The 27,212-nt window shown below is 45.4% G+C and overlaps 1 protein-coding gene across 3 annotated transcripts; it reads left to right on the plus strand.

Moving 5' to 3' along the window:
• The first annotated feature begins 5,742 nt into the window (after positions 1–5,742).
• Positions 5,743–9,906, plus strand: LOC133158243 (uncharacterized). 3 transcript variants are annotated; one of them, XM_061285289.1, is made up of 6 exons: positions 5,744–6,028; positions 6,720–6,791; positions 6,857–7,003; positions 7,554–7,734; positions 8,918–8,983; positions 9,100–9,906. In XM_061285289.1, exons 1-5 carry the CDS (start codon positions 5,762–5,764, stop codon positions 8,938–8,940), a joined length of 690 nt encoding a protein of 229 aa, XP_061141273.1. In that variant the 5' UTR covers positions 5,744–5,761; the 3' UTR covers positions 8,941–8,983; positions 9,100–9,906. The 3 variants fall into 3 exon arrangements, 2 of the variants coding, with proteins under 2 accessions (XP_061141273.1, XP_061141274.1); XM_061285290.1 differs by having other exon boundaries at positions 7,554–7,725; XR_009715172.1 differs by having other exon boundaries at positions 5,743–6,028; positions 7,554–8,983.
• The last annotated feature ends 17,306 nt before the right edge of the window (positions 9,907–27,212 follow it).

Here is a 27,212-nt window from a genome sequence, read left to right on the forward strand (position 1 = left end):
CAATTCACAGTTTAATTAGCAGTTTCAATCAGCAAATAACAAAATGCGTATTACAGGTAATATTTTATTTCACAACACTTTGCCTTGTTCCTTTGGTCTCTGCTGTTCATCCTAAAACACAAAGGCGCTCTTTAAGCAATGCGACAGTGAGCGCCCGGCGCGCTGCACCAAATTAAGCTCCCTGCGCAGTGCGCACTGAGGTCCACTTAAATTTTAGAAAGTACATCAGGACTTTAAAAATATCTTCTAAATTTCAGCGACGGCTCTGTCACAATAATCGACCAGCAGTTGGGCGGTCGGCGGCGCGCTACGATTGAGCGTTCTCTCGCACGCTCTCTCTCTCGCTCTCTCTCGCTCTCGCACACACGCAAACCGGATATCATACGGAGGCCGCCATTACAGATGCGCAGAACGGATGAGCAAGACACGTCAGCTATATAAAGAGCGAGAGTTCAGTTCTCTACCTAAATCCGTATTACAGGTAATATTTTATTTCACAACACTTTGACTTGTTCCTTTCTTCTCTGCTGTTCACTTCAAACACGCTCCATGCGCACGGAGCGCGGTGGTGCGTTTATGGGCAGTCGGAGAAATCAACGCCAACAAAAAAAATTACATCCAGCCTAGTTAAGACCATACCAAAGACTATAAAAATGGGACCCATTGCCTCCCTGCGTGTGTGACGATCATTGGGACTTAAAAAAAAAAAAAAAAAAAAATATTTTTTTAAAAAAAATTCATAAAAATTGGGTGCGTATTATACATGGGTACAAGCTTTTTTCCAGCATCAGCATGCCATTTTTAGGGGTGCGTACTATACATGGGGGCGCACTATACACGGAAAAAAACGGTATCACCATCTCGGTTTTATCTGGGTTAAGACGAAGGAAGTTGAGAGACGTCCATTGCTTGATCTCCGCAAGGCATGCCTCAAGATTACAACAATCCCGCGGATCTGTCATCGATAACGGCATATATAATTGGGTGTCATCCGCGTAGCATTGAAAACTAATATATTTACGTATTATGTCCCCAAGCGGAATCATATAAATATAAAATAGAATTGGTGCGAGAAGCGATCCCTGTGGGACACCACACGTAACATTATAGAGCTCAGAGGACGCATTGCCATGGACCACTCGGTGCGTCCTGTTTGATAGATAGGAATGGAACCAGCCTAGTGCTGACCCTGAAATACCAACACAACATTTAAGACGCCCAAATAAAATATCGAAGTCTACAGTGTCAAAGGCAGCATTAAGATCGAGTAGTAACAGTACAGATGAAGTGTTTGAATCCATAGCTATGAGATCATTAGTCACTTTAGCAAGTGCTTTCTCAGTGGAATGATTAGCTCTAAAACCAGACTGAAAAGAGTCATCGATTTTGTTGGCGACCATGTAATCAATAAGCTGCTGCGCTACTACTTTTTCAAGAAGTTTTGCTATGAATGGGAGGTTTGAGACTGGCCTATAATTACTGAGACAGTCCGGGTCAAGAGTTGGTTGCTTAAGCAACGGTTTAATGATAGCGGTTTTAAAGGCTGTTGGCACTATCCCAGAGGAGACAGATTGATTATATTTAAGACGGACGGTCTTAAAATTTGAAATAATTTGGCTGGAAGGTCGAGTAAACATGTTTGTTTCGCCGCACTAACCAATTGTGTAAGCCTTTCAAGGGACACTCTTTTAAAAGTTGAGGGTTGTTGCATGATGATCAGCGTTGGTAAACGGCTGGCTCGACCGAGTGATTGGAATGGTATTCATGATCTCGTCCCTAATGGATTCAATCTTTTGAGCAAAACATTTCATGAACTCGTCAGCTGAGTGGAAGGAACTCTCGGGGGTTGGCTGGCGTAGAGTCAGCTTTGCCACTGTGTCAAATAGGTGTTTCGGATTGTTTTTATTGAGATTAATAACTTGCGGATAATACCGGGTTTTTGCTAAGATAAGCGCATCTTTTTATTTCAGGAGGCTATTCTGCCATGCCTGATGGAAAACCTCAAGTGAACCATGGAGTAGGCAATCTATGGCGAGTTTTCAGACGTAACGACGCCACGGAGTCAATGGCATTTAACAATGTCGCATTGAATATATTTGTCTGATTATCAATAGAGCCGGTGTATGCGGGAAATATAGAGGTTGCCGCCAACAGTATCTCAGATAGCGCAGTTGCAGTCATGGAGTTACAATTACAGCTCCTATAATTCTGATTGCTCTCATCTTTGACAAGGAACTAGAATTTCCAATTTTGTTAAGTAATGATCAGTAGGGATGGGCGATAGCAATGATTTTGGAATCGATCCGATACTAAGTATTTCCTACCCAAAATACCCGATATTCGATCCGATATCGATACTGGAAGTGTAATTTCCCGCCAAAAAAACAATTTAAATGCAGTGGCATTCTTGCTCTTGGAGTCATCTATTGAATTTTGTAGAAAAAAGTATTGTCATGTACATGAATTAACATTTTTAGACATTAGTGCGAGATGCATATTAATAGTATAACTTTAATAAAAAGGAGCTATTCTTTACTTTTTTCTCTCTCGCTCTCTGTTGTTGGGAAAAAGTTTTCTTTTAGTATAATCTAAAAAGAGACATGGTACCAACAGAGATGCAGGGCTTAATCGTCATGAGCAGCAAATCTATCAATTTGTAAAGCCACTGGATACTTACATTTAATATTGTAATACTTTAGTGTTGTTTATAGGAAGTGGAGTTACATAAACGTATGGCGTTCGACCACAAATTGATAAGGGGAAAACTTTATTTATAAATGACTGACTAAAGCGTAGTAATTATTGCTTCAAATAGCACATCAACCACAAATGCTTACGATTTTTGGTTAGCACCTGATACCTGGATATGTCTTGCCTTTCTAAAACGCTGCTTCTAAGGTACTTTGGTACCTTAGCCTCGGTGTGGCTGCAGGGTTTTCCGTCGCTGCCTTAGTGTCTGCGGCACGTTTCAACTGCAGCTCTTCATGAACCGTGGGGTGAATTTTGCTTAAATGTTTTGTCAAGTTTGTGGTGTTGCCACAATATTTAATTGTTTTGTGACATATTTTTTTTTGCCTCGTTATTAAGTAAAATATAATATCCCCAAACCAGACTTCTCTTGCGTTCGGACTGGGCCGCCGCCGTGGCCATGCTTGTTTGTGTTTGTTTGGATTGGAACGGGGGGCGGAGGAGGAGGGCTTGGCTTGTGAGAAAAGGGGGCGGGAGCAGAGCAGAGCAGGACACGCCGGTGCAGCAGGCGGAAGGAAAAGTAGTGCTAGCATGAGTGCAAGTCGTCAAATTGGAGCAGAAAAAAATGAGGAAAGATATAATTAAATAATTGTAAGTATCCACATTTTAGCTAGGGAGATCGATACTCAAAAATGAGCAGCCTGGATCGATATATCGATATTTTGGTATCGATCCGCCCATCCCTAGTGGAGACGCCAAGCTGCCCTCGTTACAGCAAACCTGAAGACAGAGGTACCGTTTTTTTCCGTGTATAGTGCGCCCCCATGTATAGTACGCACCCCTAAAAATGGCATGCTGATGCTGGAAAAAAGCTTGTACCCATGTATAATACGCACCCAATTTTTATGAATTTTTAAAAAAAAAATTTTTTATTTATTTTTTTTATTTTTTTTTAAGTCCCAATGATCGTCACACACGCAGGGAGGCAATGGGTCCCATTTTTAGTCTTTGATATGGTCTTAACTAGGCTGGATGTAATTTGTTTTGTTGGCGTTGATTTCTCCGATTGCCCGTAAACGCACCACCGCGCACGGGAAAGAGGCGGCTCTGTATGGGAGAGACGTTGAAGAGGAATAAAAACACCCTTGGAAACCAAAACTTGCCCCTCGTCGTGACTCGGAGCCGCAACAAATGTTTCGGATTTGTGTAGGGTACATTGTGAGACAGCAAACGAGCAGGTGATCGAGCAAGCCTTGTCTGATACGAGAGCATTGCGGTCGCATGGAGCGTGTTTGAAGTGAACAGCAGAGAAGAAAGGAACAAGGCAAAGTGTTGTGAAATAAAATGCACAGAACGGATGCGCAAGACACGTCAGCTATATAAAGAGCGAGAGTTGTTTTCTTCCTATTAGTTTCAATTCACAGTTTAATTAGCAGTTTCAATCAGCAAATAACAAAATGCGTATTACAGGTAATATTTTATTTCACAACACTTTGCCTTGTTCCTTTGGTCTCTGCTGTTCATCCTAAAACACAAAGGCGCTCTTTAAGCAATGCGACAGTGAGCGCCCGGCGCGCTGCACCAAATTAAGCTCCCTGCGCAGTGCGCACTGAGGTCCACTTAAATTTTAGAAAGTACATCAGGACTTTCTTCTCTGCTGTTCACTTCAAACACGCTCCATGCGAGCGCAATGCTCTCGTATCAGACAAGGCTTGCTCGATCACCTGCTCGTTTGCTGTCTCACAATGTACCCTACACAAATCCGAAACATTTGTTGCGACTCCGAGTCACGACGAGGGGCAAGTTTTGGTTTCCAAGGGTGTTTTTATTCCTCTTCAACGTCTCTCCCATACAGAGCCGCCTCTTTCCCGTGCGCGGTGGTGCGTTTACGGGCAGTCGGAGAAATCAACGCCAACAAAAAAAATTACATCCAGCCTAGTTAAGACCATACCAAAGACTATAAAAATGGGACCCATTGCCTCCCTGCGTGTGTGACGATCATTGGGACTTAAAAAAAAAAAAAAAAAAAATTAAATTTTTTTTTGTACCCATGTATAATGCGCACCCCAGATTTTAGGACAATAAATTAGTTAAATTTTGCGCACTATACACGGAAAAAAACGGTAAGTGATTTCTCAAGTATCTCCCCTCCAACTTCAAATTTGATTTTGGATAAACATCTTCAATAAACACTGACGCATGTGCCTAGTTTTTTTTTTTTTTTTTTTTAACCTGGACTGATGTGTTTGTGTGCAAATTATCATTTCCAAACTGGGTAGCGGTTAATAGAATACTCTAAGATTCTGCCATTTCATTTACTATACTCGGTTAAAATATTGTCCTGTTGTTGCAATGGTCTTTTTCTGAGGTACATTCTGAAGAATTTGGAATGAATTTACTCCATTAGATGCATGAAAGTGAAAATAAGTTGTAAAACAAGCATAGGCGGCACTTTTAAATCTGCTATATTGTTTTACCCGTGAAAATTAATGCTGTATCATTGGAAGGCTGTTCAAAGTCTGCGCGCAAGGCTTTTGCACGAGGAAAATTGGCCGTCCATGTGTGCACAATGGGACAAAATGTCCACCGCCATCCCCATGTGCTTGCAATTGAAGACATTGCTGGTTTAAAGTCAAAGTGGATACACAAACAAAGAAAGGAAGATTAGTAAAATCACATGCTACAAATACAAACAACATTTCAAGTGTCTTTGGCCGCTTTCGGTCATCCGTTTTGCAATTTGTCCGAGTGAAGGCAAAGTGCTTCGCCTTGTCGCTAAATGCTGCAGTGGGACATGCGTTCGCCAGATTGACAAGAACTTTACACATTTTTTGAATTTTTTTTCACAGACTTGGAATGAAATGGAAATGTGTATACAAAAAAAAGATCCGAAAATTCCTGATTATTATCGTTTGGCACTTTCTCTTTCAGAATGAACAGAAAAGTCATCAAAGCCCAAGTGGTGGGGATGCGGCGCAACATTCGGGCCAGAGCGTGGAAGTCAACCTGTGAAAAAGATGGGCATTATAAAAACGTAACTGTTGCCCTCTGTGATGGTAAGACCGCTTTTAAGATGACTCTTTTCAGTCATCTGGCTCGCCGAGTCACAGAGGGCAACAGTTACGTTTTCGCCCATTTCATGGCGGAGACCAACAAGCCAAATGTGCTGCTCTGTCAAAAGAGCAGCAAAATATACGTCAGGGCGGAGGTGAAGTGCAGCGATGCCTTAAGGGCTGAGGCACGCGCACTAATTTTCCCCCCGTCGTTGGCAATGCCCCTCAGCGAGGTGATCAGAAACCCTCTTGAGGGGCTGGTAAACGTTGAGGGACAGGTCGAAAGTGTAAGTTTAATTCACCTGCATGTTAAATATTTATTTAGAAGTACTAAAAATACAAAATTTACAATAATGTAACTGTTGCCCTCTGTGACGACGAGAGCCTATAAAGTAGTTCTCTTTGAACACTTGGCAGCCCTAGTCACAGAGGGCAGCAGTTACATTTTTTTAAACTTTGGTGTGGACGAACGTGGCCAAGGGCTCCTCACCAAAGCCGGCTCAAAAATTTTCATGGTGGCGGAAGTCCAAACCAGCCCACAGCTGGAAGAAGAGGCCAGGGCCCTGGTCTACCCCAAGTCAGTGGCATCATCTCCTCAGGAGGTAGTGAATAAACTACCTGAGGAGATGGTGTCACTGGAGGGCGTAATAACCGATGTAAGTTACCTGCAGCCGCAAATGCACATATACACACGTCTTTGTGTTCACCTGTGAAGACATGATGCATGTGCAATAATGTACATGCATGCGCATGCAAAGCCAACCACACACCGACACACACACACACGCCAACACCGACACACACACACACACGCCAACACCGACACACACACACACGCCAACACCGACACACGCCAACACCGACACACACCGACACACGCGCACACACACACACACAATATCATTGAAATCCTCTGTTTAGTACTAAGGTACCAACATTTTTTTTTTTTTTTGGTCATCTCGATTTGCTCCACTTTAGATGCGTCCAATCCGCATGGTGCGCCAGAGAGGGAACAACCTTGCGCCATTTCGGGCTTTGACACTCAAAAAAGTAAGTAGGCATTTGTACTTCCCCTGTTGTACCACTTTGCACACACTTTTTTTAAACTACCGCAGGATGAAGCCGCTGTCAAAATTGGCCTTTGGCGGGAGGCTAATCTCGTTGAATTAAAAGTAGGGGGTTCCTTCGTTTTCACCCACCTGAGTGCCCGGGTGAACGATTCGGGAGTAATGCTCCACTCTACGACTTTCACAGAAATAAAGGTTAGTAAATGGCTTCATAGCAGTGGAATTTAAATGGTGCTTGCTTTTTGCTGATTATTCCCTTTTCCAAGATCAACTGGGTTAAGGTTCCCAATCTATTTTTCCCATTACAAACAATGGAAAAAAAATTAATCCGTTCCAAGACTAAATAAATCCCTTTTTTCATTTTTTTTTTCTCCATTTCTTCATTTTTGTCCCATCGCGCAATTGCAGCGTTACGCCCAGCGTGCAAACGTAGCGCGCTGCCGACCGCGCAACTGCTCCGCGCTGGTCGCATTATTGTGACTGTCGCTGAAATTTACAAAATATTTGTAACGTCCTAATGTACTTTCCAAAATTGAAGTGTACCTCAGTGCGCAGGGGGCTTAATTTGGTCCCATCGCGCAACCGCCCGCAGCGCGCCGGGCGCTCACTGTCGCATTGCTTTAAGAACGTCTGTTTTAGGATTGCTTTACTGCTCCCACTTGCTTTATTTGGAGGCATGATTAGCCTTTAGTAAACTTTGTTTTCCATTCATAAAAACTAATTAGATTTTTATTTTATTCAACAGGCCTGCAACTCCAGCCTCATCCTAAATGTCTGTGGTATCCTCTATGGGGAAGAGGTGGTGGAGGTTGTGTCCGATTCGGGCGAAGTGACAAGCATCAAGCTTGAGATCTGGCAGAAAACTTTCAGCCAGCCCCCGAAGATACCACAAGATGGGCTGGCCATCACTGTCACACGTGTGCAGGGTGACGTGATAAAAATTGAATGCGTGAATGAATGCATGGATGAATGCGTGAATGAATGAATGCATGAAGGAATGAATGTCTATGCATAATTGTTCAAATTAAAATTCAACCAAATTCTCCAAATTTTGTTTTTCAACTGTAATTTCTACATTTTTCAACTGATTCGACCCATTCCAACTTTCAACTGTTAATCATTTTTCTACCTATTCCACAACTTCCCAAAAACTTCACATCTTTTATTTTGAAATTCACACCCAATTCTCCAATATTTCCTTTTTCCTTTCTCTTTTCTACATTTTTCAACCCATTCCAACTGTTCATCATTTTTCTACCTATTCCGCAACTTCCCACTTACCAAACACTTCACATCTTTTATTTTGAAAGTCACAGCCAGTTCCTTTTTCCCTTCTCATTTCTACATTTTTCAACCGATTCAACCCATTCCAACTTTCATCTGTTCACCATTTTTCTACCTATTCCACAACTTCCCACTTACCAAAAACTTTACATCTTTTATTTTGAAATTCACACCCAATTCTTTTTTCCCTTCTCATTTCTACATTTTTCAACCGATTCAACCCATTCCAACTTTAAACTGTGTATCATTTTTCTACCTATTCCACAACTTACCAAATATTTCACATCTTTCATTTTGAAATTCACTCCCAATTCCTTTTTCCCTTCTCATTTCTACATTTTTCAACCGATTCAACCCATTCCAACTTTCAACTGTTCATCATTTTTCTACCTATTCCACAATTTCCCACTTACCAAAAACTTCACAGCTTTTATTTTGAAATTCACACCCAATTCCTTTTTCCCTTCTCATTTCTACATTTTTCAACCGATTCAACCCATTCCAACTTTCAACTGTTCATCATTTTTCTACCTATTCCACAACTTACCAAAAACTTCACTTCTATTTTGAAATTCACACCCAATTCTCCAATATTTCCTTTTTCCCTTCTCATTTCTACATTATTCAACCGATTCAACTCGTTTCAACATCATTCTGCAGCATTCCTTAAATATTTATTCAACTTCACCTTCACACGCAATTTCTTCAGGAATTGCAAATTCTAGTTTTAAATGTTTTTTAACTCGTATCCTCACCAACTCAATGTTTGTTGTTTCAGTTTTTCCGTGTTTCCTCTAACTCCACGTGTTCCCTTTGTCAAGACAGGAGTTTGGCCCCTGCGGTACTGAACCTTGATGGGATTTGGCCTGTCTTGCCAGAGAAATGACACAGGTTTGTGAATGTGTTCACGTCATTCACTCTTTAGTACACGGATGCCAGTTGTACATGTTTTTGAAGTATTGTAATGTGATTTTCAAAAATGAGTTCATAATGATATTATATTGTAGCACAGCGACAGCCAAGTCTTTCAAAAGGACTCGTACGATGGAGGCCAGCATCATGGAACGCAAACTCCCAAACCAGCGTGGCAATCGTGACTTCTGCTGATTCTTCTACGGAACAATCAAGGGCACCTCTGGCAGCTCTTCGCTTTGACTTTGACATCTACCTCTTTTATTTTTAACATGCTGTCTTTTATGTGCCCTCTCTGCATCCATTGCAGCCTGGTGATTCTGAAAGGGGGATCCTCCCATCTGTGGTCCCTTCTCAAGGTTTCTCCTTTTTCCCCTGGTGTTTTTTGTTTTAGTTTTTCCTTGCCCTTTTGGGAGCTTAAGATCAGGGGATGCTTTGAGAATAATTGCCAATTTGTCTATGTAAAGCCCTTTGAGACTGCTTGTGATTTAGGGCTATGTAAATATATTTTACTTGACTTCTATGGAAAATTGTCAGGAAGCCCGTTTTAGTTTTGCTGCTTTTCCTCACCTCCATGTTTTTATTGTATCTTCTTGGGTATTGCCTGGCCTTTGACTGTTGGAAACTTGCCCCTCTGGTTTTACTCTATTAAGTCTCAAATACGTACAGTCTGTTTTCTGTTCTCCTTTATTTATGTATTTATTTGTTTATTTGTTTGATTGCTTATTTATTGTTTAATCATACATTTATTTGGTTACTTTTTCAGCAATGCTTTGAACTCTGAAGTCGTAATCATTTTGATTTGCACAATTGTTGGACTTCATACATTTCTTTGCCTCAAACCATGTTTACATTATCTTTTGTATATGTATCTCAAGTCTGTCTAATACCATCTGCAATCATGCTACAGTTGAATTATTAAATAAAAAAAATTAAAAAAACACTTGTGTTTATGCAGAGTAGAGATAAACGCTAATGTACTTTTTTATTCAGCAACTTTTTATTTTTCCCCACTCGTCTTCCATAGCAGTACAATCCCTCTTGCGCAACACAGCGCACCCCACTGAAAACATTATGCAAGACCTCCTATAACGCAGTATATATATGTATTATACCGTCTGCTCAATGACCTCAACCGCTTCTTTGCTCGCTTCGACGCTCAGAACAGCACTTGTCCGCTGAAGGCTACTCCCCCGTCACACGAGCTGCCCCTGTGCCTCTCCGCCGACAGCGTGAGGAGGGCGCTTGCCGCCATCAACATCCGTAAGGCGGCGGGCCCTGACAACATCCCGGGTCGGGCGCTGAAGGACTGCGCTGGTGAGCTGACGGATGTTTTCACGGACATCTTTAACACTTCCCTGCAGCAGGCCATCGTCCCGTCGTGTTTCAAAGCTGCCACCATCGTACCTGTGCCGAAGAAACCCGCTCCGTCCTGCTTCAATGACTACCGCCCCGTGGCACTTACGCCCATCATCATGAAGTGCTTTGAGCGGCTTGTCATGGAGCACATCCGATCCGTTCTCCCCCTCACCATTGACCCCTTCCAGTTTGCGTACCGAGCCAAGCGGTCTTCTGAGGATGCTATCTGCTCTGCCCTCCACTCGGCCCTCACCCACCTGGAGAGGAGGGACTCGTATGTGAGATTGCTGTTTGTGGACTTCAGTTCTGCCTTCAACACCATTGTGCCACAACGCCTCATCAGCAAACTTGACGCGCTGGGCCTCAGTACCTACCTCTGCAACTGGCTACTGGACTTCCTCTGTCAGAGGCCACAGGTAGTACGTGTTGGCGACAAAATCTCCGCCAGCATCACGCTGAGCACGGGGGCCCCTCAAGGCTGCGTGCTCAGTCCGCTGCTCTTCACCCTCCTAAAATGCACAGAACGGATGCGCAAGACACGTCAGCTATATAAAGAGCGAGAGTTCAGTTCTCTACCTAAATCCGTATTACAGGTAATATTTTATTTCACAACACTTTGCCTTGTTCCTTTCTTCTCTGCTGTTCACTTCAAACACGCTCCATGCGACCGCAATGCTCTCGTATCAGACAAGGCTTGCTCGATCACCTGCTCGTTTGCTGTCTCACAATGTACCCTACACAAATCCGAAACATTTGTTGCGGCTCCGAGTCACGACGAGGGGCAAGTTTTGGTTTCCAAGGGTGTTTTTATTCCTCTTCAACGTCTCTCCCATACAGAGCCGCCTCTTTCCCGTAAGCGGTGGTGCGTTTACGGCCAGTCGGAGAAATCAACGGCAACAAAAAAAATTACATCCAGCCTAGTTAAGACCATACCAAAGACTATAAAAATGGGACCCATTGCCTCCCTGCGTGTGTGACGATCATTGGGACTTAAAAAAAAAAAAAAGAAAATTAATTTTTTTTTTTTAAATTCATAAAAATTGGGTGCGTATTATACATGGGTACAAGCTTTTTTCCAGCATCAGCATGCCATTTTTAGGGGTGCGTACTATACATGGGGGCGCACTATACACGGAAAAAAACGGTATGACTTTGACTTTGATTCTGACAGAATCCAACTGAATTCCCCACTCATATGCAAGTTTGGGCTCGGGACGGGGCGTGTTTTTATGATCTCTATTTTTTTCTAAATTTCTATCAAGATCAATGACATCAGAAAAAGCTCAAATGAAGAAACAAAACTATCATGAAATTTTGCCAATAATGTTAAGACAAAAGGAACTTATGACATTGTAAAGGCTTCAAAAAGCAGACAAAAATGGAATGGTCTGTAACTGAGTTGCCTGTGTGAATGCGTGTGCGGCTCTTTACGGACAAGTAAGAGCAAAGAGAAGCATTTTTATTCTAGATGAGCATAGGGAACCGCTGTCTCCCATAAAAGCAATCGCTGCAGCACGGCCGCCGTTAACCTGTTCTTTTTTCTACTATTGAAGATTTCCACACAATTGCTGGAAATAGGTGTCCCTAATGAGCATACGACATCTCAAGACATGAATCACAACTTCTTTACACATTTTTCTGAAATGCTTCAGGTCTTAAAATTCATTTTTGCACCATCAGGCTTGAATGCTTTATTGTGTTAAGAAGGTTTGCCCTGACACAAAGTACTACATACGAACACGAGCACAAACACACCCAAACAATTATTGACTCTGCAACACAATTCACACGACACAACCAGCCAGCCTGAATGCAGAGTCCTTTCTAAATACCAATCAGGGATCACCACCAATCAGATCATACACTGCCACAAAATAGTCGTAAAAGAGGATAGGTTTACAAAATATTGTACTGTAACGACTTTGTGTGCAACAAGCAGCGACTGCCAAAGCAGTACTACTTTGTGCAAAAAAAAAAGCTTTTGGCAAACAACCCAAAACAGTAGGATACAAACAATTCCATTAAAAAATTCAAGTTTTAACATGGAAATTAAAGTGCAAACATTGTTTGCTCAATAGGTAAGAAATCTGCAGATAAAACAGCATTCAAAACACCTCAGTGGGAAAGATTTGTATGATCAGAGAGTTTTGCCAAGATGAATTAGTCCACCTACGTAGGTGAACGTAATGTCTGGAAGCTTGTGCTGTTTGAACACAAGGCTGTTTGACAACAGTGAACAACGGACAAATTCAGCAAGGTAATTTAATTACGCCATGACCCAGATTCGTTCCGGGGATGCTGCGGCCACAACACTATACGATCATGACCAAGATCAATAGCGGACAATAAATTGAGGGTCTTTTCTTTCTAATCTTCAGCCAGGACACCCAGGCAGACCATGTTGATGTTAAAATGTTGGTGGAACTATCCAACTGCGCAGATCCGATGATCCCAACGTTTTGGGGTGGGACAACATTGAAAAACGTTTTTCTTTGTTGACAGTGTCGCTCCTTTTGTGGCTTACCTCTCCTTCGCAAAGTATCGTATCATATTACCTTGCGGCTTATACCACGCCGTACATACCATATCATGTCGCCCATACAACTCATGCATGAGATGCGGTGGCTGAGATATACAGGCGATGGGTTGCTACTCTATTGTGCTCTCCACTCGTCATTACATATCACAACCTCGTCAAATTTTCATTATCTTCACATCCAAAGTATTTTGGCACAACGTACATAACAGGACATTTCAACACAAGATGAGGTGGCCAAGAGGTTAAGGCTGTTGCGTGTTGTTGATGATGTCTGTTGTTGGGTCAGGAAAACTAAGATGCTGAGTAACAGTTAGTTCTTTATTGGTTTCTTTAATGGCGGCCAGTACACATGGCACCATAGCAGATGTAACAGCATCCCCCATCTCCAGGAATGAATGTTTTATACTCTCCGGAAAAGGCAAGAAAGCGTCACCTGACCATTTGGTTTCGATGTGTATTGGAAAGCCCTGTGTGTGTGTAGAGCCACTGCCGTTTTTGTGCGTAACATGTGTAGATGTAGCTAAAGTATACATAGTATAAATGTGTTTTAGAACTCTTTTATTATAATAACAACTTTTTATAACAAGGTACAAGTGTACATACTGTAAATATGTTTTAGAACAATTTTATTATAACAATTTTTATAACAAGGTACAATGTTTATAGAACTCTTATTATTATCACAACCTTTTTTTTTATAAAAAGGTACAAGTGTATGTACTGCAATAGTGTTGGCACTCCTGCCGTATTCTGGTGTGACCAACTTTCGTGCCACAATGCCTCAATTTAGAACAGGGGTGTCCAAACTTTTTGCAAGGAGGGCCAGATTTGATCAAGTGAAGGGGCCCGGGGGCCAATAGTTTTTTCGGACATTTTTTAACTACAAAAATGTCATGCAAATACACACTGTTATAAAACAAATTTCATTGTCACAATTGTCTTTATTTTTCATATGACAAAATAACCAAATATGAGTCACTCAGGCCCTTCCCAAGGGCTCACCACCTGTGGGAGGGGCCAAGGGGGTCGGGTGCAGTGCGAGCTGGGCGGCGGCCAAAGGCAGGGACCTTGGCGGTCTGATCCCCGGCTGCAGAAGCTGGCTCTAGGGACATGGAATGTCACCTCTCTGGCTGGAAAGGAGCCCGAGCTGGTGTGCGAGGCAGAAAAGTTCGGACTAGATATAGTCGGACTTGCCTCCACGCACAGTTTGGGTTCCGGTTCAAGCCCTCTCGAGAGGGGCTGGACTCTCTTCCACTCTGGAGTTGCCCACGGTGAGAGGCGTCGAGCAGGTGTGGGTATACTTATTGCCCCCCGGCTGGGCGCCTGCACATTGGGGTTCACCCCGGTGAACGAGAGGGTAGCCTCCCTCTTACCAGCCGTGTTCACTATGCGCTGCAGGGCCTTCAAGTTGTAGTCAGTGCAGCCGCCACCCCAAACAGCAATACAGCTGGAGAGGACGCTCTCAATGGTGCCGCGGTAAAATGTAGTCATAACGGCCGGAGGGGCGCTCGCTCGCCTGAGTTTCCGCAGGAAGTACAGGCGGCGCTGGTCTTTCTTTGTCAGTGATGCGGTGTTGGTGGACCAAGAGACATCCTCACTGATGTGCACCCCCAGGAACTTGGCGCTGCTCACTCTCTCCACCACAGCACCGTCGATGGTCAGCGGCAGGTGTTGGGTGTGACCCTTCCGGAAGTCCACAACAATCTCCTTGGTCTTGTCGACGTTCAGCAGGAGGTTGTTGTCCCTGCACTACGTGGTCAGAAGGGCAACCTCCAGCCTGTATTGAGTCTCGTCTCCCTTGGTGATCAGACCCACCAGAGTCGTGTCGTCAGCAAACTTCACTATACGGTTGTCGCTGTAGGTTGCAGTGCAGTCATGCGTCAGGAGGGTGAAGAGCAGCGGACTGAGCACACAGCCTTGGGGGGCCCCCGTGCTCAGCGTGATGCTGGCGGAGATTTTGTCGCCAACACGTACTACCTGTGGCCTCTGACAGAGGAAGTCCAGTAGCCAGTTGCAGAGGTAGGTACTGAGGCCCAGCGTGTCAAGTTTGCTGATGAGGCGTTGTGGCACAATGGTGTTGAAGGCAGAACTGAAGTCCACAAACAGCAATCTCACATACGAGTCCCTTCTCTCCAGGTGGGTGAGGGCCGAGTGGAGGGCAGAGCAGATGGCATCCTCAGAGTTCCGTTTGGCTCGGTACGCAAACTGGAAAGGGTCAATGGTGGGGGGGAGAACGGATCGCATGTGCTCCATGACAAGCCGCTCAAAGCATGATGATGGGCGTAAGTGCCACGGGGCGGTAGTCATTGAAGCAGGACGGAGCGGGTTTCTTCGGCACAGGTACGATGGTGGCAGCTTTGAAACATGACGGGACGATGGCCTGCTGCAGGGAAGTGTTAAAGATGTCTGTGAAGACATCCGTCAGCTCACCAGCGCAGTCCTTCAGCGCATGACCCGGGATGTTGTCAGGGCCCGCCGCCTTACGGATGTTGATAGCGGCAAGTGCCCTCCTCACGCTGTCGGCGGAGAGGCACAGGGGCAGCTCGTGTGAAGGGGGAGTGGCCTTCAGCGGGCAAGTGCTGTTCTGAGCATCGAAGCGAGCAAAGAAGCGGTTGAGGTCATTGAGCAGACGGACGTCGCCCTCACAGCTCTGCGGCGCGGGCTTGTAATCCGTGATGGTCTGAATGCCCTGCCAAAGGCTCCGTGCGTCCCTGCTGTGCTTGAAGTGGGCGGTAATTTTGCACGAGAACGCCCTCTTTGCATCTTTGATGCCCCGGGACAGGTCAGCCCTCGCAGTCCTCAAGCCAGCCTCATCCCCCGCTCTAAAGGCTTTGTCCCTGGCCCTCAGCAGCCTGAAGACAGCCCCCGTCAGCCATGGCTTCCGATTAGCCCGAGTGACGATGGATTTTGAGTGAGTCACATCATCAATGCACTTCCTGATGTAGAAGGAAACAGAGTCAGTATACTCCTCAATGTCTGTCCGATCGTCGCAAGTCGCAGCCCTCCTAAACATGTCCCAGTCAGTAGAGCCAAAGCAGTCACGCATTGCATCAGAGGCACCCTCAGGCCACACCCGTACCTGCTTGCGAACTGGCCTGGACGCTCTCACCATTTGTCTGTATGCGGGCAAAAGCATAACAGTGATATGGTCAGAAAGTCCAAGATGGGGGAGGGGGGCGGCTTTTAAAGCTCCTTTATGCGAAGAGTAGACCAGGTCCAGGAAGCTGTCGCCACGCGTAGGAAAATTAACATGCTCGTGAAGCCTCGGAAAACCAGACTTCAGGTTAGCATGATTAAAATCCTCAGCGAAGATGGTGAAACCGTCAGGGTGCGCTGTCTCTTGTTCACTGACAGCCTGGTACAGTTCACTAATAGCCGCGATCCTGTCGCCTTCGATGTTGGAAGGCGGGATGTAAACCGCGACGAGCAGGATCGCGGTAAATTCCCTTGGCAGGTAAAAAGGACGGCACTTAATGATCACGAACTCCGCCAGTGGCGAGCAGTGGTTGCATACCACTACAGAGTCCCGGCACCATTCGTCACGGATGTAGACGCAAATTCCACCTCCACGAGATTTCCCCCCTTGTACAATGGCCTGGTCCAATGGAGGATAGAAATTTTAGCTGTGTGATTGTGGCGAAAACACAGATACGATTGAACATTGTTGCGAAAGGAGACACCCGATCACTTAGCTCCCAGACGGTTAAAATTCCTGGGGCCAGATTTAATAAAGTGAAGGGGCCCGGGGGCCAATAGTTTTGATTTTAGGCCTTGATTTTCAGCGAAGAATTATTGTAATTCCCATTTCTCTTGAAAGCGACGTTCCTCGATGTCAACTGTCCTCGTTTTCTTTGCAGTCGCCATGGGAGGAATGAGCGGCGAGGGGTGGTGCTGCCACCCTTTGGTAAAAGGAGGAATTACAGGTTCAAATTTCATTTTTTTTATATTCAGTTTGACAGTGCAGGCGGTCCAAGGTGAGTCAGGACATGACAATATTATATTTTCAATTACTTTCGTGATAGCCAAGTAAGTCATCAATGAATAAATGCAAGTGAAAATCAACATTAATTTTTTAATACCGTAATTTTCGGAGTATAAGTCGCTCCGGAGTATAAATCGCACCAGCCTTAAAATGCCCAGAAATGTGAAAAAAACATGTATAAGTCGCATTTTGGGGGGCAATTTATTCGACAAAATCCAACACCAAGAACAGACATGAACGAGCAACAGCAGGCTAAACGATATGCTAACGTGACAAACAAAAACGAGGAGCTGAGAACGGGCCGGACGTAACATTCAGTTATTTAAAAAAAACTATTACATAAATAACACGTTTATAAAACCATCTGTGTCACTCCAATTCATTAAATCCATCGATCGTCCTTTGTCAACAATGCCGTGTGCCGCGCCGCAATTCAAACCTCCTACCCCACCGTCTGTTGTCTTCCAGGTTAGAGCACGCTGGCGTCAGATTGGTTGACTGCCGCTTCTGTCCCGGACCGTGTCCGTTACTGGTTTTTCGTTTTCCCGTTTTCAGTGCACCCGTCTCTTCTTTTATTTTTCTCGTGTTGTCTTCCGTCCACCTCGCATCCCCGCAGCTCCGCTCTCACCTGTCTGTTTCCTCTCCCTCGGACTACCAGCTACGTTAGCCAGCTAGCCAACAGCCAACTAGCCAAAACCACCACCAGACCCTCCTGCTTCCCGACTCGGAGCCTGTGGCCGCCACCGTGGTGCGTTGGGGCCTGCCGTTCGAGCTGGTGCAGTCGAGGTTGACCGGCATCACCACCTGGTCCACTGCTGCTTCCACATGAGGCTGGGATCCTTCGCCGTCGCTGCTACATTTGGACTGGCATTTCCCCGATGGCTCACCCATCTCCTCTTTTTGGACTACCAACCCCCCGTCACCCCCACCTCCCGTACTGGCAACCTCAACAACCTCCGCTCCCGCCCCTCCTGCTCCTCCATCCATTTCCTTCGCACTGCTGACCGATATTGTTAACTATAACCTATTGTCTCTCCTCCCCCCCCCCTTTTTTATTCCCTGTAAACCGTCTTTGGGTCATTGAAAAAATTATAAATTTTTATAATATGAATTATATATATATAAATTGAATGAATTATTATTATTCCACAGGCCCATACAACGATATATAAACTATATTTTAAATAACTATCACATAAAAAACAATATTATCAAACCATTTGTGTCACTCCAAATCATTAAATCTATCGATCAAATTTCTCGTCTTTTATCGATCGTCCTTTGTCAACAATGCCGTGTGCCGCGCCGCAGTTCAAATTATTCCACAGGCCCATACAACGATATATAAACTATATTTTAAATAACTATCACATAAACAACAATATTATCAAACCATTCGTGTCACTCCAAATCCTTAAATCCATCGATCAAATTTCTCCTCCTTTATGTCATCCTGGTGACAGAGGACATGTCCAGAGGATATGGCACTTTAAAGTGTTAATTACTTTATTTGATTTTTTCTCTCTATTTTTCATGTTTTGAATATGTTCAAGATAAAGATATCAAAGCATGTGAAGTGATCAACTATACTAAAAATAACATGTGAAATGGTCAACTATACCTGTAAGTGAGTGATGTGTTAATGATCAAGCAAAAATTTGTGAAAAAAACATAGTTTTTTCCGTGTATAGTGCGCAAAATCTAACTAATTTATTGGCCTAAAATCTGGGGTGCGCATTATACATGGGTACAAAAAATTTTTAATTGTTTTTTTTTTTAAAGAAAGTCATGGTACAACAAAACCAACAACAGGACTGACCGACAAAGTCGTGGAACAAAAAGACAGGGTGACATTACCAAAGACAGGAACAGAAACCACATCAAGACAGTAACACATGCAATGATCCGACGGTGAGCGAGGGGCAAGCAGGACATAAATACAAAACACGTTACATCGATTGAGGTGACACAGGAAGAGAGGGGCGACGCGAACAGAAACTATGGCACATAGCAAAACTGGGGACGAGACATGACAAATCTCCCCCGAAATAAAACTTGAAATCACCTTTCTTCTTGTTTGTTGTCAATCGCGCATCGCATTCAGCCATCCTGCCCAACACACTTAGTAAAATTCATAATTGACGACACATCGTTTGATGCGATGGTGCAATCCTTGATGGTGTGTTATTTTAATCTCCATCGCGGACCGGACGTCATACGGAGGCCGCCATTACAGATGCGCAGAACGGATGCGCAAGACACGTCAGCTATATAAAGAGCGAGAGTTGTTTTCTTCCTATTAGTTTCAATTCACAGTTTAATTAGCAGTTTCAATCAGCAAATAACAAAATGTGTATTACATGGAATATTTTATTTCACAACACTTTGCCTTGTTCCTTTCGTCTCTGCTGTTCACTTCAAACACGCTCCACACGACCGCAATGCTCTCGTGTCAGACGCTTGCTCGATCACCTGCTCGTTTGCTGTCTGTCACAATGTACCCTACACAAATCCGAAACATTTGTTACGGCTCCGAGTCACGACGAGGGGCAAGTTTTGGTTTCCAAGGGTGTTTTTATTCCTCTTATACGTCTCTCCCATACAGAGCCGCCTTTTTCACGTCCGCACGCCTTTTTCGCATGCGCGCACGGGGCGTGGTGGTGCGTTTATGGGCAGTCGGAGAAATCAACGCCAACAAAAAAAATACATCACACCTATTTAAGACCATACCAAAGACTATAAAAATGGGACCCATTGCCTCCCTGCGTGTGTGACGATCATTGGGACTTAAAAAAATCATAAAAATTGGGTGCGTATTATACATGGGTAGAGGCTTTTTTCCAGCATCAGCATGCCATTTTTAGGGTGCGTATTATACATGGGGGCGCATTATTCACGGAAAAAAACTGTATGCATCGTGAACGACTGCATGCTGTCAGGAATGATTGGAGCCGGGCGACCAAATGCAGCTTGAACCAGGGTTTATTGAAGGGAAAGGGAGTTGGAGGGAGGTAGGTGGGGAAACGAAGACACAGACGAGATAGAGACTCTCGGCTAGCGAACAGATATACAGAAGTCCAGTCGGATATGGAACAGATTCTGACCGTGAGCCTCCAGACTAGACCGAGGTGCAGCTGGACGAGCAGGACAGGAACACGAGGCGCGGCCACAGACGGGAGACAACGGCAGACACCGACACAGAGAAACACACGGTCAGGGTTTAAATACATCAGATAACAAGAGGGAGCAGGTGACAGATATGATGACAACGAAAGGGTGTGGCTTTTGACCTCCGCAGCGGAAGCTCTGCCGAACCCCTGAGACCGACTAACCGAACCCCTCGGGTTCGACCGAACGCAGGTGAAGAACCACTGGTCTAGAGGCGGTTATTTCTGCAAACGGAGGATCTACTAAATATTCATGTCACTATTCGTTTGGTGTCCCCAAATATATTCACCTGCCTACTTTTGTTTAAATAATGATTGCACACTGTCTGCAAATCCTATAAACTTCATTTCACTTCTCAAATATCACGGCTGTCATCCACCGTGAATGGATTCGGACCATCTGATTGGTTCTTTGAACCCTGGCTTGTGTGTATGTGAATTTGTCTTGGTCTAACGGGGTTGCAGCTGCCTCAATGCTATATTATGGCCAATATGCAGTTGCTTGTTTAGGGTCTTTTCCCTAGGATCTTCAGCCAGGACACCCAGGCAGACCATGAAAGACTGTTATTAAAATGTTGGTGGAACTTTCCAATAACTACGCAGATCCAATGATCCCAAAGACTTGAGATGAGACAAAATTGGAAAGACTTTTTTGTTGACAGCACAGCATATGTGAGTTACTTCAACCCAAAAGTTTACATGAAGTACACATAGCTAATGTGGACCACAAAAGGGCATGTGAGCTAGCTAGTGAAGGAATGGGGTTGAAATACAAAAGGTCCTGCCTAGCTACAAAAACAGATATGCTCAAACCTCATTCTTCTTCTTATCGTGGCTACAAGGCAGTTAGTTACAGGCTTGGCTGGATGTGGTTCAGCCACAGCTGAACACATTTCTGTCCCTTCTCGTTAAACTCTGCTAAATCTGATGCTGTGCAGGGATGTTCCAGTAGGGGGCATATGAGGAGGTGTTGCATGGTCTGTGGTTCAGTGCCACAGTCACACTCAGTGTTCCAATCATCCAGATGTCCCCATTTGGCGAGAGTGACTTTTGCACGTCCAACACCAGATCTTAGTCTATTTAGGCATTTCCACGTTGCATAGTTGGTGGCTGCTCCTGGGGCATTGCCTCACTTGCCTTAAGCTCCATTGTAGTTTCTGGTGGAAGATTGTCAAGTCTTTCTTCCCACCGAGTGACTCTTTCACTGCCTATGCTCGGTGTTCTGAGGGGTGGGACACTTTTCAGAAAACTTTTCCTGGACTTAAGGCGGCTTTTGGCTGGTACATGGCTGAAGAGAGGATGTCTTTGGTCAGTGGACTGTTGTTGCCGCTCTTCCTTGTTTGCTGCTTGTCTACGTATCTCTGGTGGGGCTATTCCTGCCAGGATGTAGAGGCGCTCTGTAGGCGTTGGTTTTAGACAGCCAGTGATAAGACGGCAGGTAGCATTTAGGGCGGGGTCCAGCTTCTTGGCATGGGCAGCTCGCTCCCATACTGGGCAAGCCTACTCCGCAGCTGAGTAGCAGAGAGCAAGTGCAGTTGTTTTGAGAGTCTGTGGATTAGCATCCCATGTTAAGGTTTTGTAAAACCGTGTCCGCTATCTGTTTGTCCCCCGTCTGTTTTGTGTTTTCCCATTTTAAGTGTGCCCGTTTCTTGTTTTCTTTTATTTTTCTCGACTTCTCTCCTGCCCACCGCGTATCTCTGGAGCTCTGCTCGCACCTCTCCGATCCCGCTCCCTCTGACTACGAGCTACGCTAGCCAGCTAGCCAACCCACCACCGGACCCTCCTACCTCCCGGCTCTGATCCTGTAGCTGCTTGCTCTTGGCTCGGCAAGCGGCTCCAACCCAACTTGCTGGCCACTTGGCCGGCGTCCTCGAGGGGAGCACCCGCTCGCTGCGAGCTCGCCGGTCGTAGCTCGGCTGTGTGCCGCCATGACACACTGGGGCGTGCCGTTTGCACGGGTACAGTCGGGATTGACCAACACCACCACCAACATCACGACTCGGTCCACTGCTGCTTCCATGCACTTCACTGCCTACCAACTTCTAGTTAACCAGATACTAGCCATTTCTACCATTTTATCTGGATTATTCCCTGCTGCTGTCACGTCTCATCTCCTGCATGAACTATCACTTCTGCTACTCCGGGCTTCCATTCCACTAACTTCTCGTCCATTTGTCTACACTGCTGCTGATCTTCATCATTTCAACAATAATCACCGTCTCCCTGCTGCTGCCGCCTCAGCTGCCAGCAAGGCTGGGATCCTCCGCCGTCGCCGCTACATCCAGCGTAGCTCCGGACTATCTTTTAAACGACATTTCCCTGATGGCTCACCCATCCCCTCTTTCTGGACTAACTCTCGCCCTCCTGTCACCCCCACCTTCCGTACTGTGAACTTCAACAATCTCCGTTCCCCCACCCCCGCTCCTTCATCCATCACCCTTGCACTGCTGAACTGTCGCTCCCTCTCCAACAAATCACTAGTTATTTTCGAACTAATATTGGACAATAATTTGGATCTGCTCCTTCTCTGTGAAACATGGCAACAGCCCCTGGACTATTTTTCTCTCAACCAAGCCACTCCGTCTAACTACAGCTACATCGCCAAACCCCGCCTCTCTGGGCGAGGAGGTGGTATTGCTGTCTTCCATAAGCGGTCCCTATCAATCACTGAATTGGACCTCAACCTCCCATCTATTTCATCCTTTGAATATCTTGCTTTTTCCCTCCCCAACTCTACTACTGCTATTCTTGTCTACCGCCCCCCCAAGTCACATCCGTCTTTTCTCTCTGAACTCTCTGAACTTCTCACCATCGTATCCTCAGTCTCCTATCGCCTCCTACTAATCGGTGACTTCAACATTCACATCGACCAGCCAACTGCTCCACTGACATCTGACTTCATCTCCGTTCTGGACTGCTTTCATCTCACCCAGCACATCAACTTCCCCACCCACACCAAAGGCCACACCCTGGATATAGTATGCTCCTCCTTTCCACTCACATCCAACCCCCGTCCTCTCACCTTTCCACTGTCAGATCATCTCTGCATTCTCTTCTCCGCCCCTCTACCCTCGCCTCATAAATCCACAAAGCGCACCATCTCCTACCGCAACATCAAGACTGTAAACCCAATCACGCTTTGCCAGCTCTTATCCTCTGCTCTTCCCTCCGACCCCACTTCTTCCTCCCCTGATGACCTTGCCACCACGCTCAACAACATCCTTTCTGACTCCCTTGATTCCCTAGCCCCCTGGAAAACTTCCTCTGTTACATTCACTAACTCTGCCCCTTGGTACACACCGGAACTCCGCACCATGAAACAAACTGGCCGTCAACTCGAACGCCTCTACAAAAGAACCCGCCTCACCGTCCATGCCGAAACCTTTGAACAACACATCTCCTCCTACCGTGATGCTCTTCTTGCTGCCAAATCTGCTTACTTCTCATCTCTCATTAATAACACCAACCGAAACCCCCGCATACTCTTCTCCACCATCAACAAATTGCTCCAGCCACCGGTCACCAAACTCTGTAACTCCTTCCTTGTCAACTTCAACAACAAAATCGCCCAAATCAACAGTTCTCTGACCGACATCATCAATAACTCCTCCTCCCCTGCCCTCCTGCCCCCCCTTCCTGACCGCCCGCCCCTTCCTTCTCTCATTGCCTTCTCCCTTGTTGACTCCTCCACTATCCTAGACATCATTACCTCATCCAAGACAACCACCTGCTCTCTTGACCCTCTTCCAACAACCTTAACTAAGGCCTGCCTCCCTGTCCTCCTCCCCTACCTCACCACCCTTTTTAATCAGTCTTTAACCCTTGGCCACTTTCCCGCTGTCTATAAACTTGCAGCCATCACCCCCATTCTCAAAAAGCCCACCTTGGACCCACTCAACCTCTCCAACTACCGTCCCATCTCCAACCTTTCATTCCTTTCCAAAACCCTTGAACGCATTGTCTCCGCCCAACTCCACACCCATATCCAGTCCAACAACCTCTATGAACCCTTCCAGTCCGGATTTCGCCCACTTCACAGCACTGAAACAGCTCTAGTTAAAGTCACCAACGATCTCCTCATTTCTGCAGACTGGTGCCCTCAACATCCTACTACTACTTGACCTTAGCGCAGCCTTTGACACTGTGAACCATTCCATCCTCCTCCAAAGGCTGCGCCAACTAGGTGTTGAGGACACTGCACTCGACTGGCTCACCTCCTACCTCACCAACAGAAACCAGTTCATCTCTCTCTCCGGTCACACATCCATCCTCTCCCCAGTTACACAAGGGGTCCCCCAAGGCTCAGTTCTTGGCCCCCTCCTATTCATCTGTTACCTCTTTCCCCTTGGTACTGTCATCCGCAAACTCAATCGGGACTTCCACTGCTACGCTGATGACACCCAGATCTATTTACGTACGACACCAACCGTTAACCCTTCCCTCACCCATTTTGAAACCTGCATCTCTACAATAAAAGCATGGCTGACCCACAACTTTCTCAAACTCAACAGTGACAAAACAGAGCAACTCCTCATAGGCACTAAATCCTCCCTTAATAAAACTGGATCCATCACACTCACCATTGACTCCTCAAACATCACTCCTTCCCCTCTGGCACGCAATCTTGGCGTTATTTTTGACCCCACACTGTCCTTTCAACCTCATGTTAGCTCAGTTGTCAAGACCTCCTACTTCCACCTCCGACGCATCGCTAAAATCCGGCACTGCCTTTCTCTCCCTGCCGCTGAATCTCTCATCCACGCCTTCATCTCATCCCGGCTTGACTACTGCAACTCCCTTCTCACTGGAATCACTGCTCACTCACTCCATAGACTTCGACTAGTCCAAAACTCTGCTGCCCGCCTCCTTACCCACACCCGGTCCCGTGAACACATCACTCCTGTTCTCCACTCTCTTCACTGGCTCCCCATGAAGGAGCGTATCATCTTCAAGATACTCCTCCTCACCTTCAAAGCCCTTCACCACCTGGCTCCCACTTACCTATCCGACCTTCTTGTCCCCTACTGCCCCAACCGTCCCCTCCGATCCTCCAATACTTCACGTCCGACAGTCCCAAAATACAAACTCAAATCCTTCGGTGACAGAGCCTTCTCCTGCACATCACCCCGACTCTGGAACTCTCTCCCCCAGTCTGTCTGTGACTCACCCACACTCCCCATATTTAAGTCCCGTCTAAAAACGTACCTCTTCTCCCAAGCTTATGACCTCCCCTACCCATAACTGGTTTCCTCCTCTTAAGTTTATCCGATTGTTTCCTCCGCCCCCCCCCCCTCATGTATGTCTTTGCATTGTTCCCTGTAAGCGTCTTTGGGTTCTTGAAAAGCGCTATACAAATCTAATGAATTATTATTATTATTATTATGTTGTGCCAGTGAGCTTGCGGACAATGTTGTTCCTCGCAGCTACTTTGCACTTACCGTTTTTTTCCATGTATAATGTGCAAAATTTACCGTATTTTCCGCCCTATAAGGCGCACCGGGGTATAAGGCGCACCTTCAATGAATGGCTAATTTTAAAACTTCATCCATATATAAGGCGCACCGGCCTATAAGGCGCATAAAATAGAGGCTACAGTAGAGGCTGGGGTTACGTTATGCATTCATTAGAAGGAGCTACGCTACAGGGAATGTCAACAAAACAGGCAGATAGGTCAGTTAAACTTTATTTATAGATTAACAACAGCAGGGTATAACATGTAGTGCAACATTTATATCACATAATGGAGGGGAACTTTTCTTGGATTTAATAAACACGTAAGAAACAGTCTGATACTGTTAAGGTGAATCAAACCTTAGCGCTATTACAATATAGTAACACGAAAGCAATAACAATATATAAATAACAACGTTGTTCAAACGTTAACGTCAAACGTCACACAACACAGCACACAAAATAAACGTATAAAGCTCACTTTATAAAGTTATTCCTCATCCGTGAATCCCTCGAATTCTTAAGGTAAATCAAACGTTAGCGCTATCACAATATAGTAACACTCGAAACAGTGCAAAGCAATAACAATATATAAATAACTCAACTTTGTTCAAACGTTAACGTCAAACGTCACACAACACAGCACACAAAATAAACGTGTAAAACTCACTTTATAAAGTTATTCCTCATCCAGGAATCCCTCAAATTGTTAAGGTAAATCAAACGTTAGCGCTATGACAATATAGTAACACTCGAAATAGTGCAACGCAATAACAATATATAAATAACTCAACGTTGTTCAAACGTTAACGTCAAACGTCACACAACACAGCACGCAAAATAAACGTGTAAAGCTCACTTTATAAAGTTATTCCACATCCGTGAATCCCTCGAATTCTTCATCTTCGGTGTCCGAATGAAACAGTGGGGCGATTACGGGATCCAATATGCCCTGCTCCGTCTCGTCGGCGTCGTCACTAATCGAGTCACTGTCGCTGCTGTTGTCTAGCAGTTCAGTGAATATTCCTGCCTTCCTGAAAGCTCGGACCACAGTTGAGACTGATATATCAGCCCAGGCATTTACAATCCACTGGCAGATATTGGCGTATGTCGTCCGGCGCTGTCTCCCTGTCTTGGTGAACGTGTGTTCGCCTTCTGTCATCCACTGTTCCCACGCAGTTCGCAGTCTAGCTTTGAATGCCCTGTTGACACCAATATCTAGCGGCTGGAGTTCTTTTGTCAATCCACCCGGAATGACGGCGAGTATCGAATTGGTGTGCTTCACTTGTTTTTTGACACCAACTGTGACGTGGGAGCGCATGGAGTCGTAGACCAATAGGGACGGAGCTGTGTGAAAAAAGCCACCCGGCCTCTTCACGTAAATTTCTTTTAACCATTTGCTCATCTTTTCTTCATCCATCCATCCCTTCGAGTTAGCTTTGATGACGACGCCGGCTGGAAAGTTTTCTTTTGGCAAGGTCTTCCTCTTGAAAATGACCATGGGTGGAAGTTTATGGCCATTAGCCTGGCAAGCAAGAACCACAGTGAAGGAGGACCTCTCATTCCCTGTGGTGCGAACGTTTACCGTGCGTGCTCCCGTTTTATCCACAGTGCGGTTCACAGGAATATCGAAGGTGAGTGGAACCTCGTCCATGTTGGTTATGTGCTCTGGCCGGATGTTTTTTTCAGTAATGTTGTTTTTGCAATATG

Source organism: Syngnathus typhle, linkage group LG8 (assembly GCF_033458585.1).
Source record: "Syngnathus typhle isolate RoL2023-S1 ecotype Sweden linkage group LG8, RoL_Styp_1.0, whole genome shotgun sequence".
In the NCBI taxonomy this organism is placed as follows: Eukaryota; Metazoa; Chordata; class Actinopteri; order Syngnathiformes; family Syngnathidae; genus Syngnathus; species Syngnathus typhle.

Coding starts and splice junctions, on each gene's coding strand:
- LOC133158243 (XM_061285289.1), top strand. CDS start 5,762: ATGACTCTTTTCAGTCATCTGGCTCGCCGAGTCACAGAGGGCAACAGT. Junction 6,029..6,719: donor TTGAGGGACAGGTCGAAAGT/GTAAGTTTAATT, acceptor GCTCCACTTTAG/ATGCGTCCAATCCGCATGGT. Junction 7,735..8,917: donor CACTGTCACACGTGTGCAGG/GTGACGTGATAA, acceptor TTGTCAAGACAG/GAGTTTGGCCCCTGCGGTAC.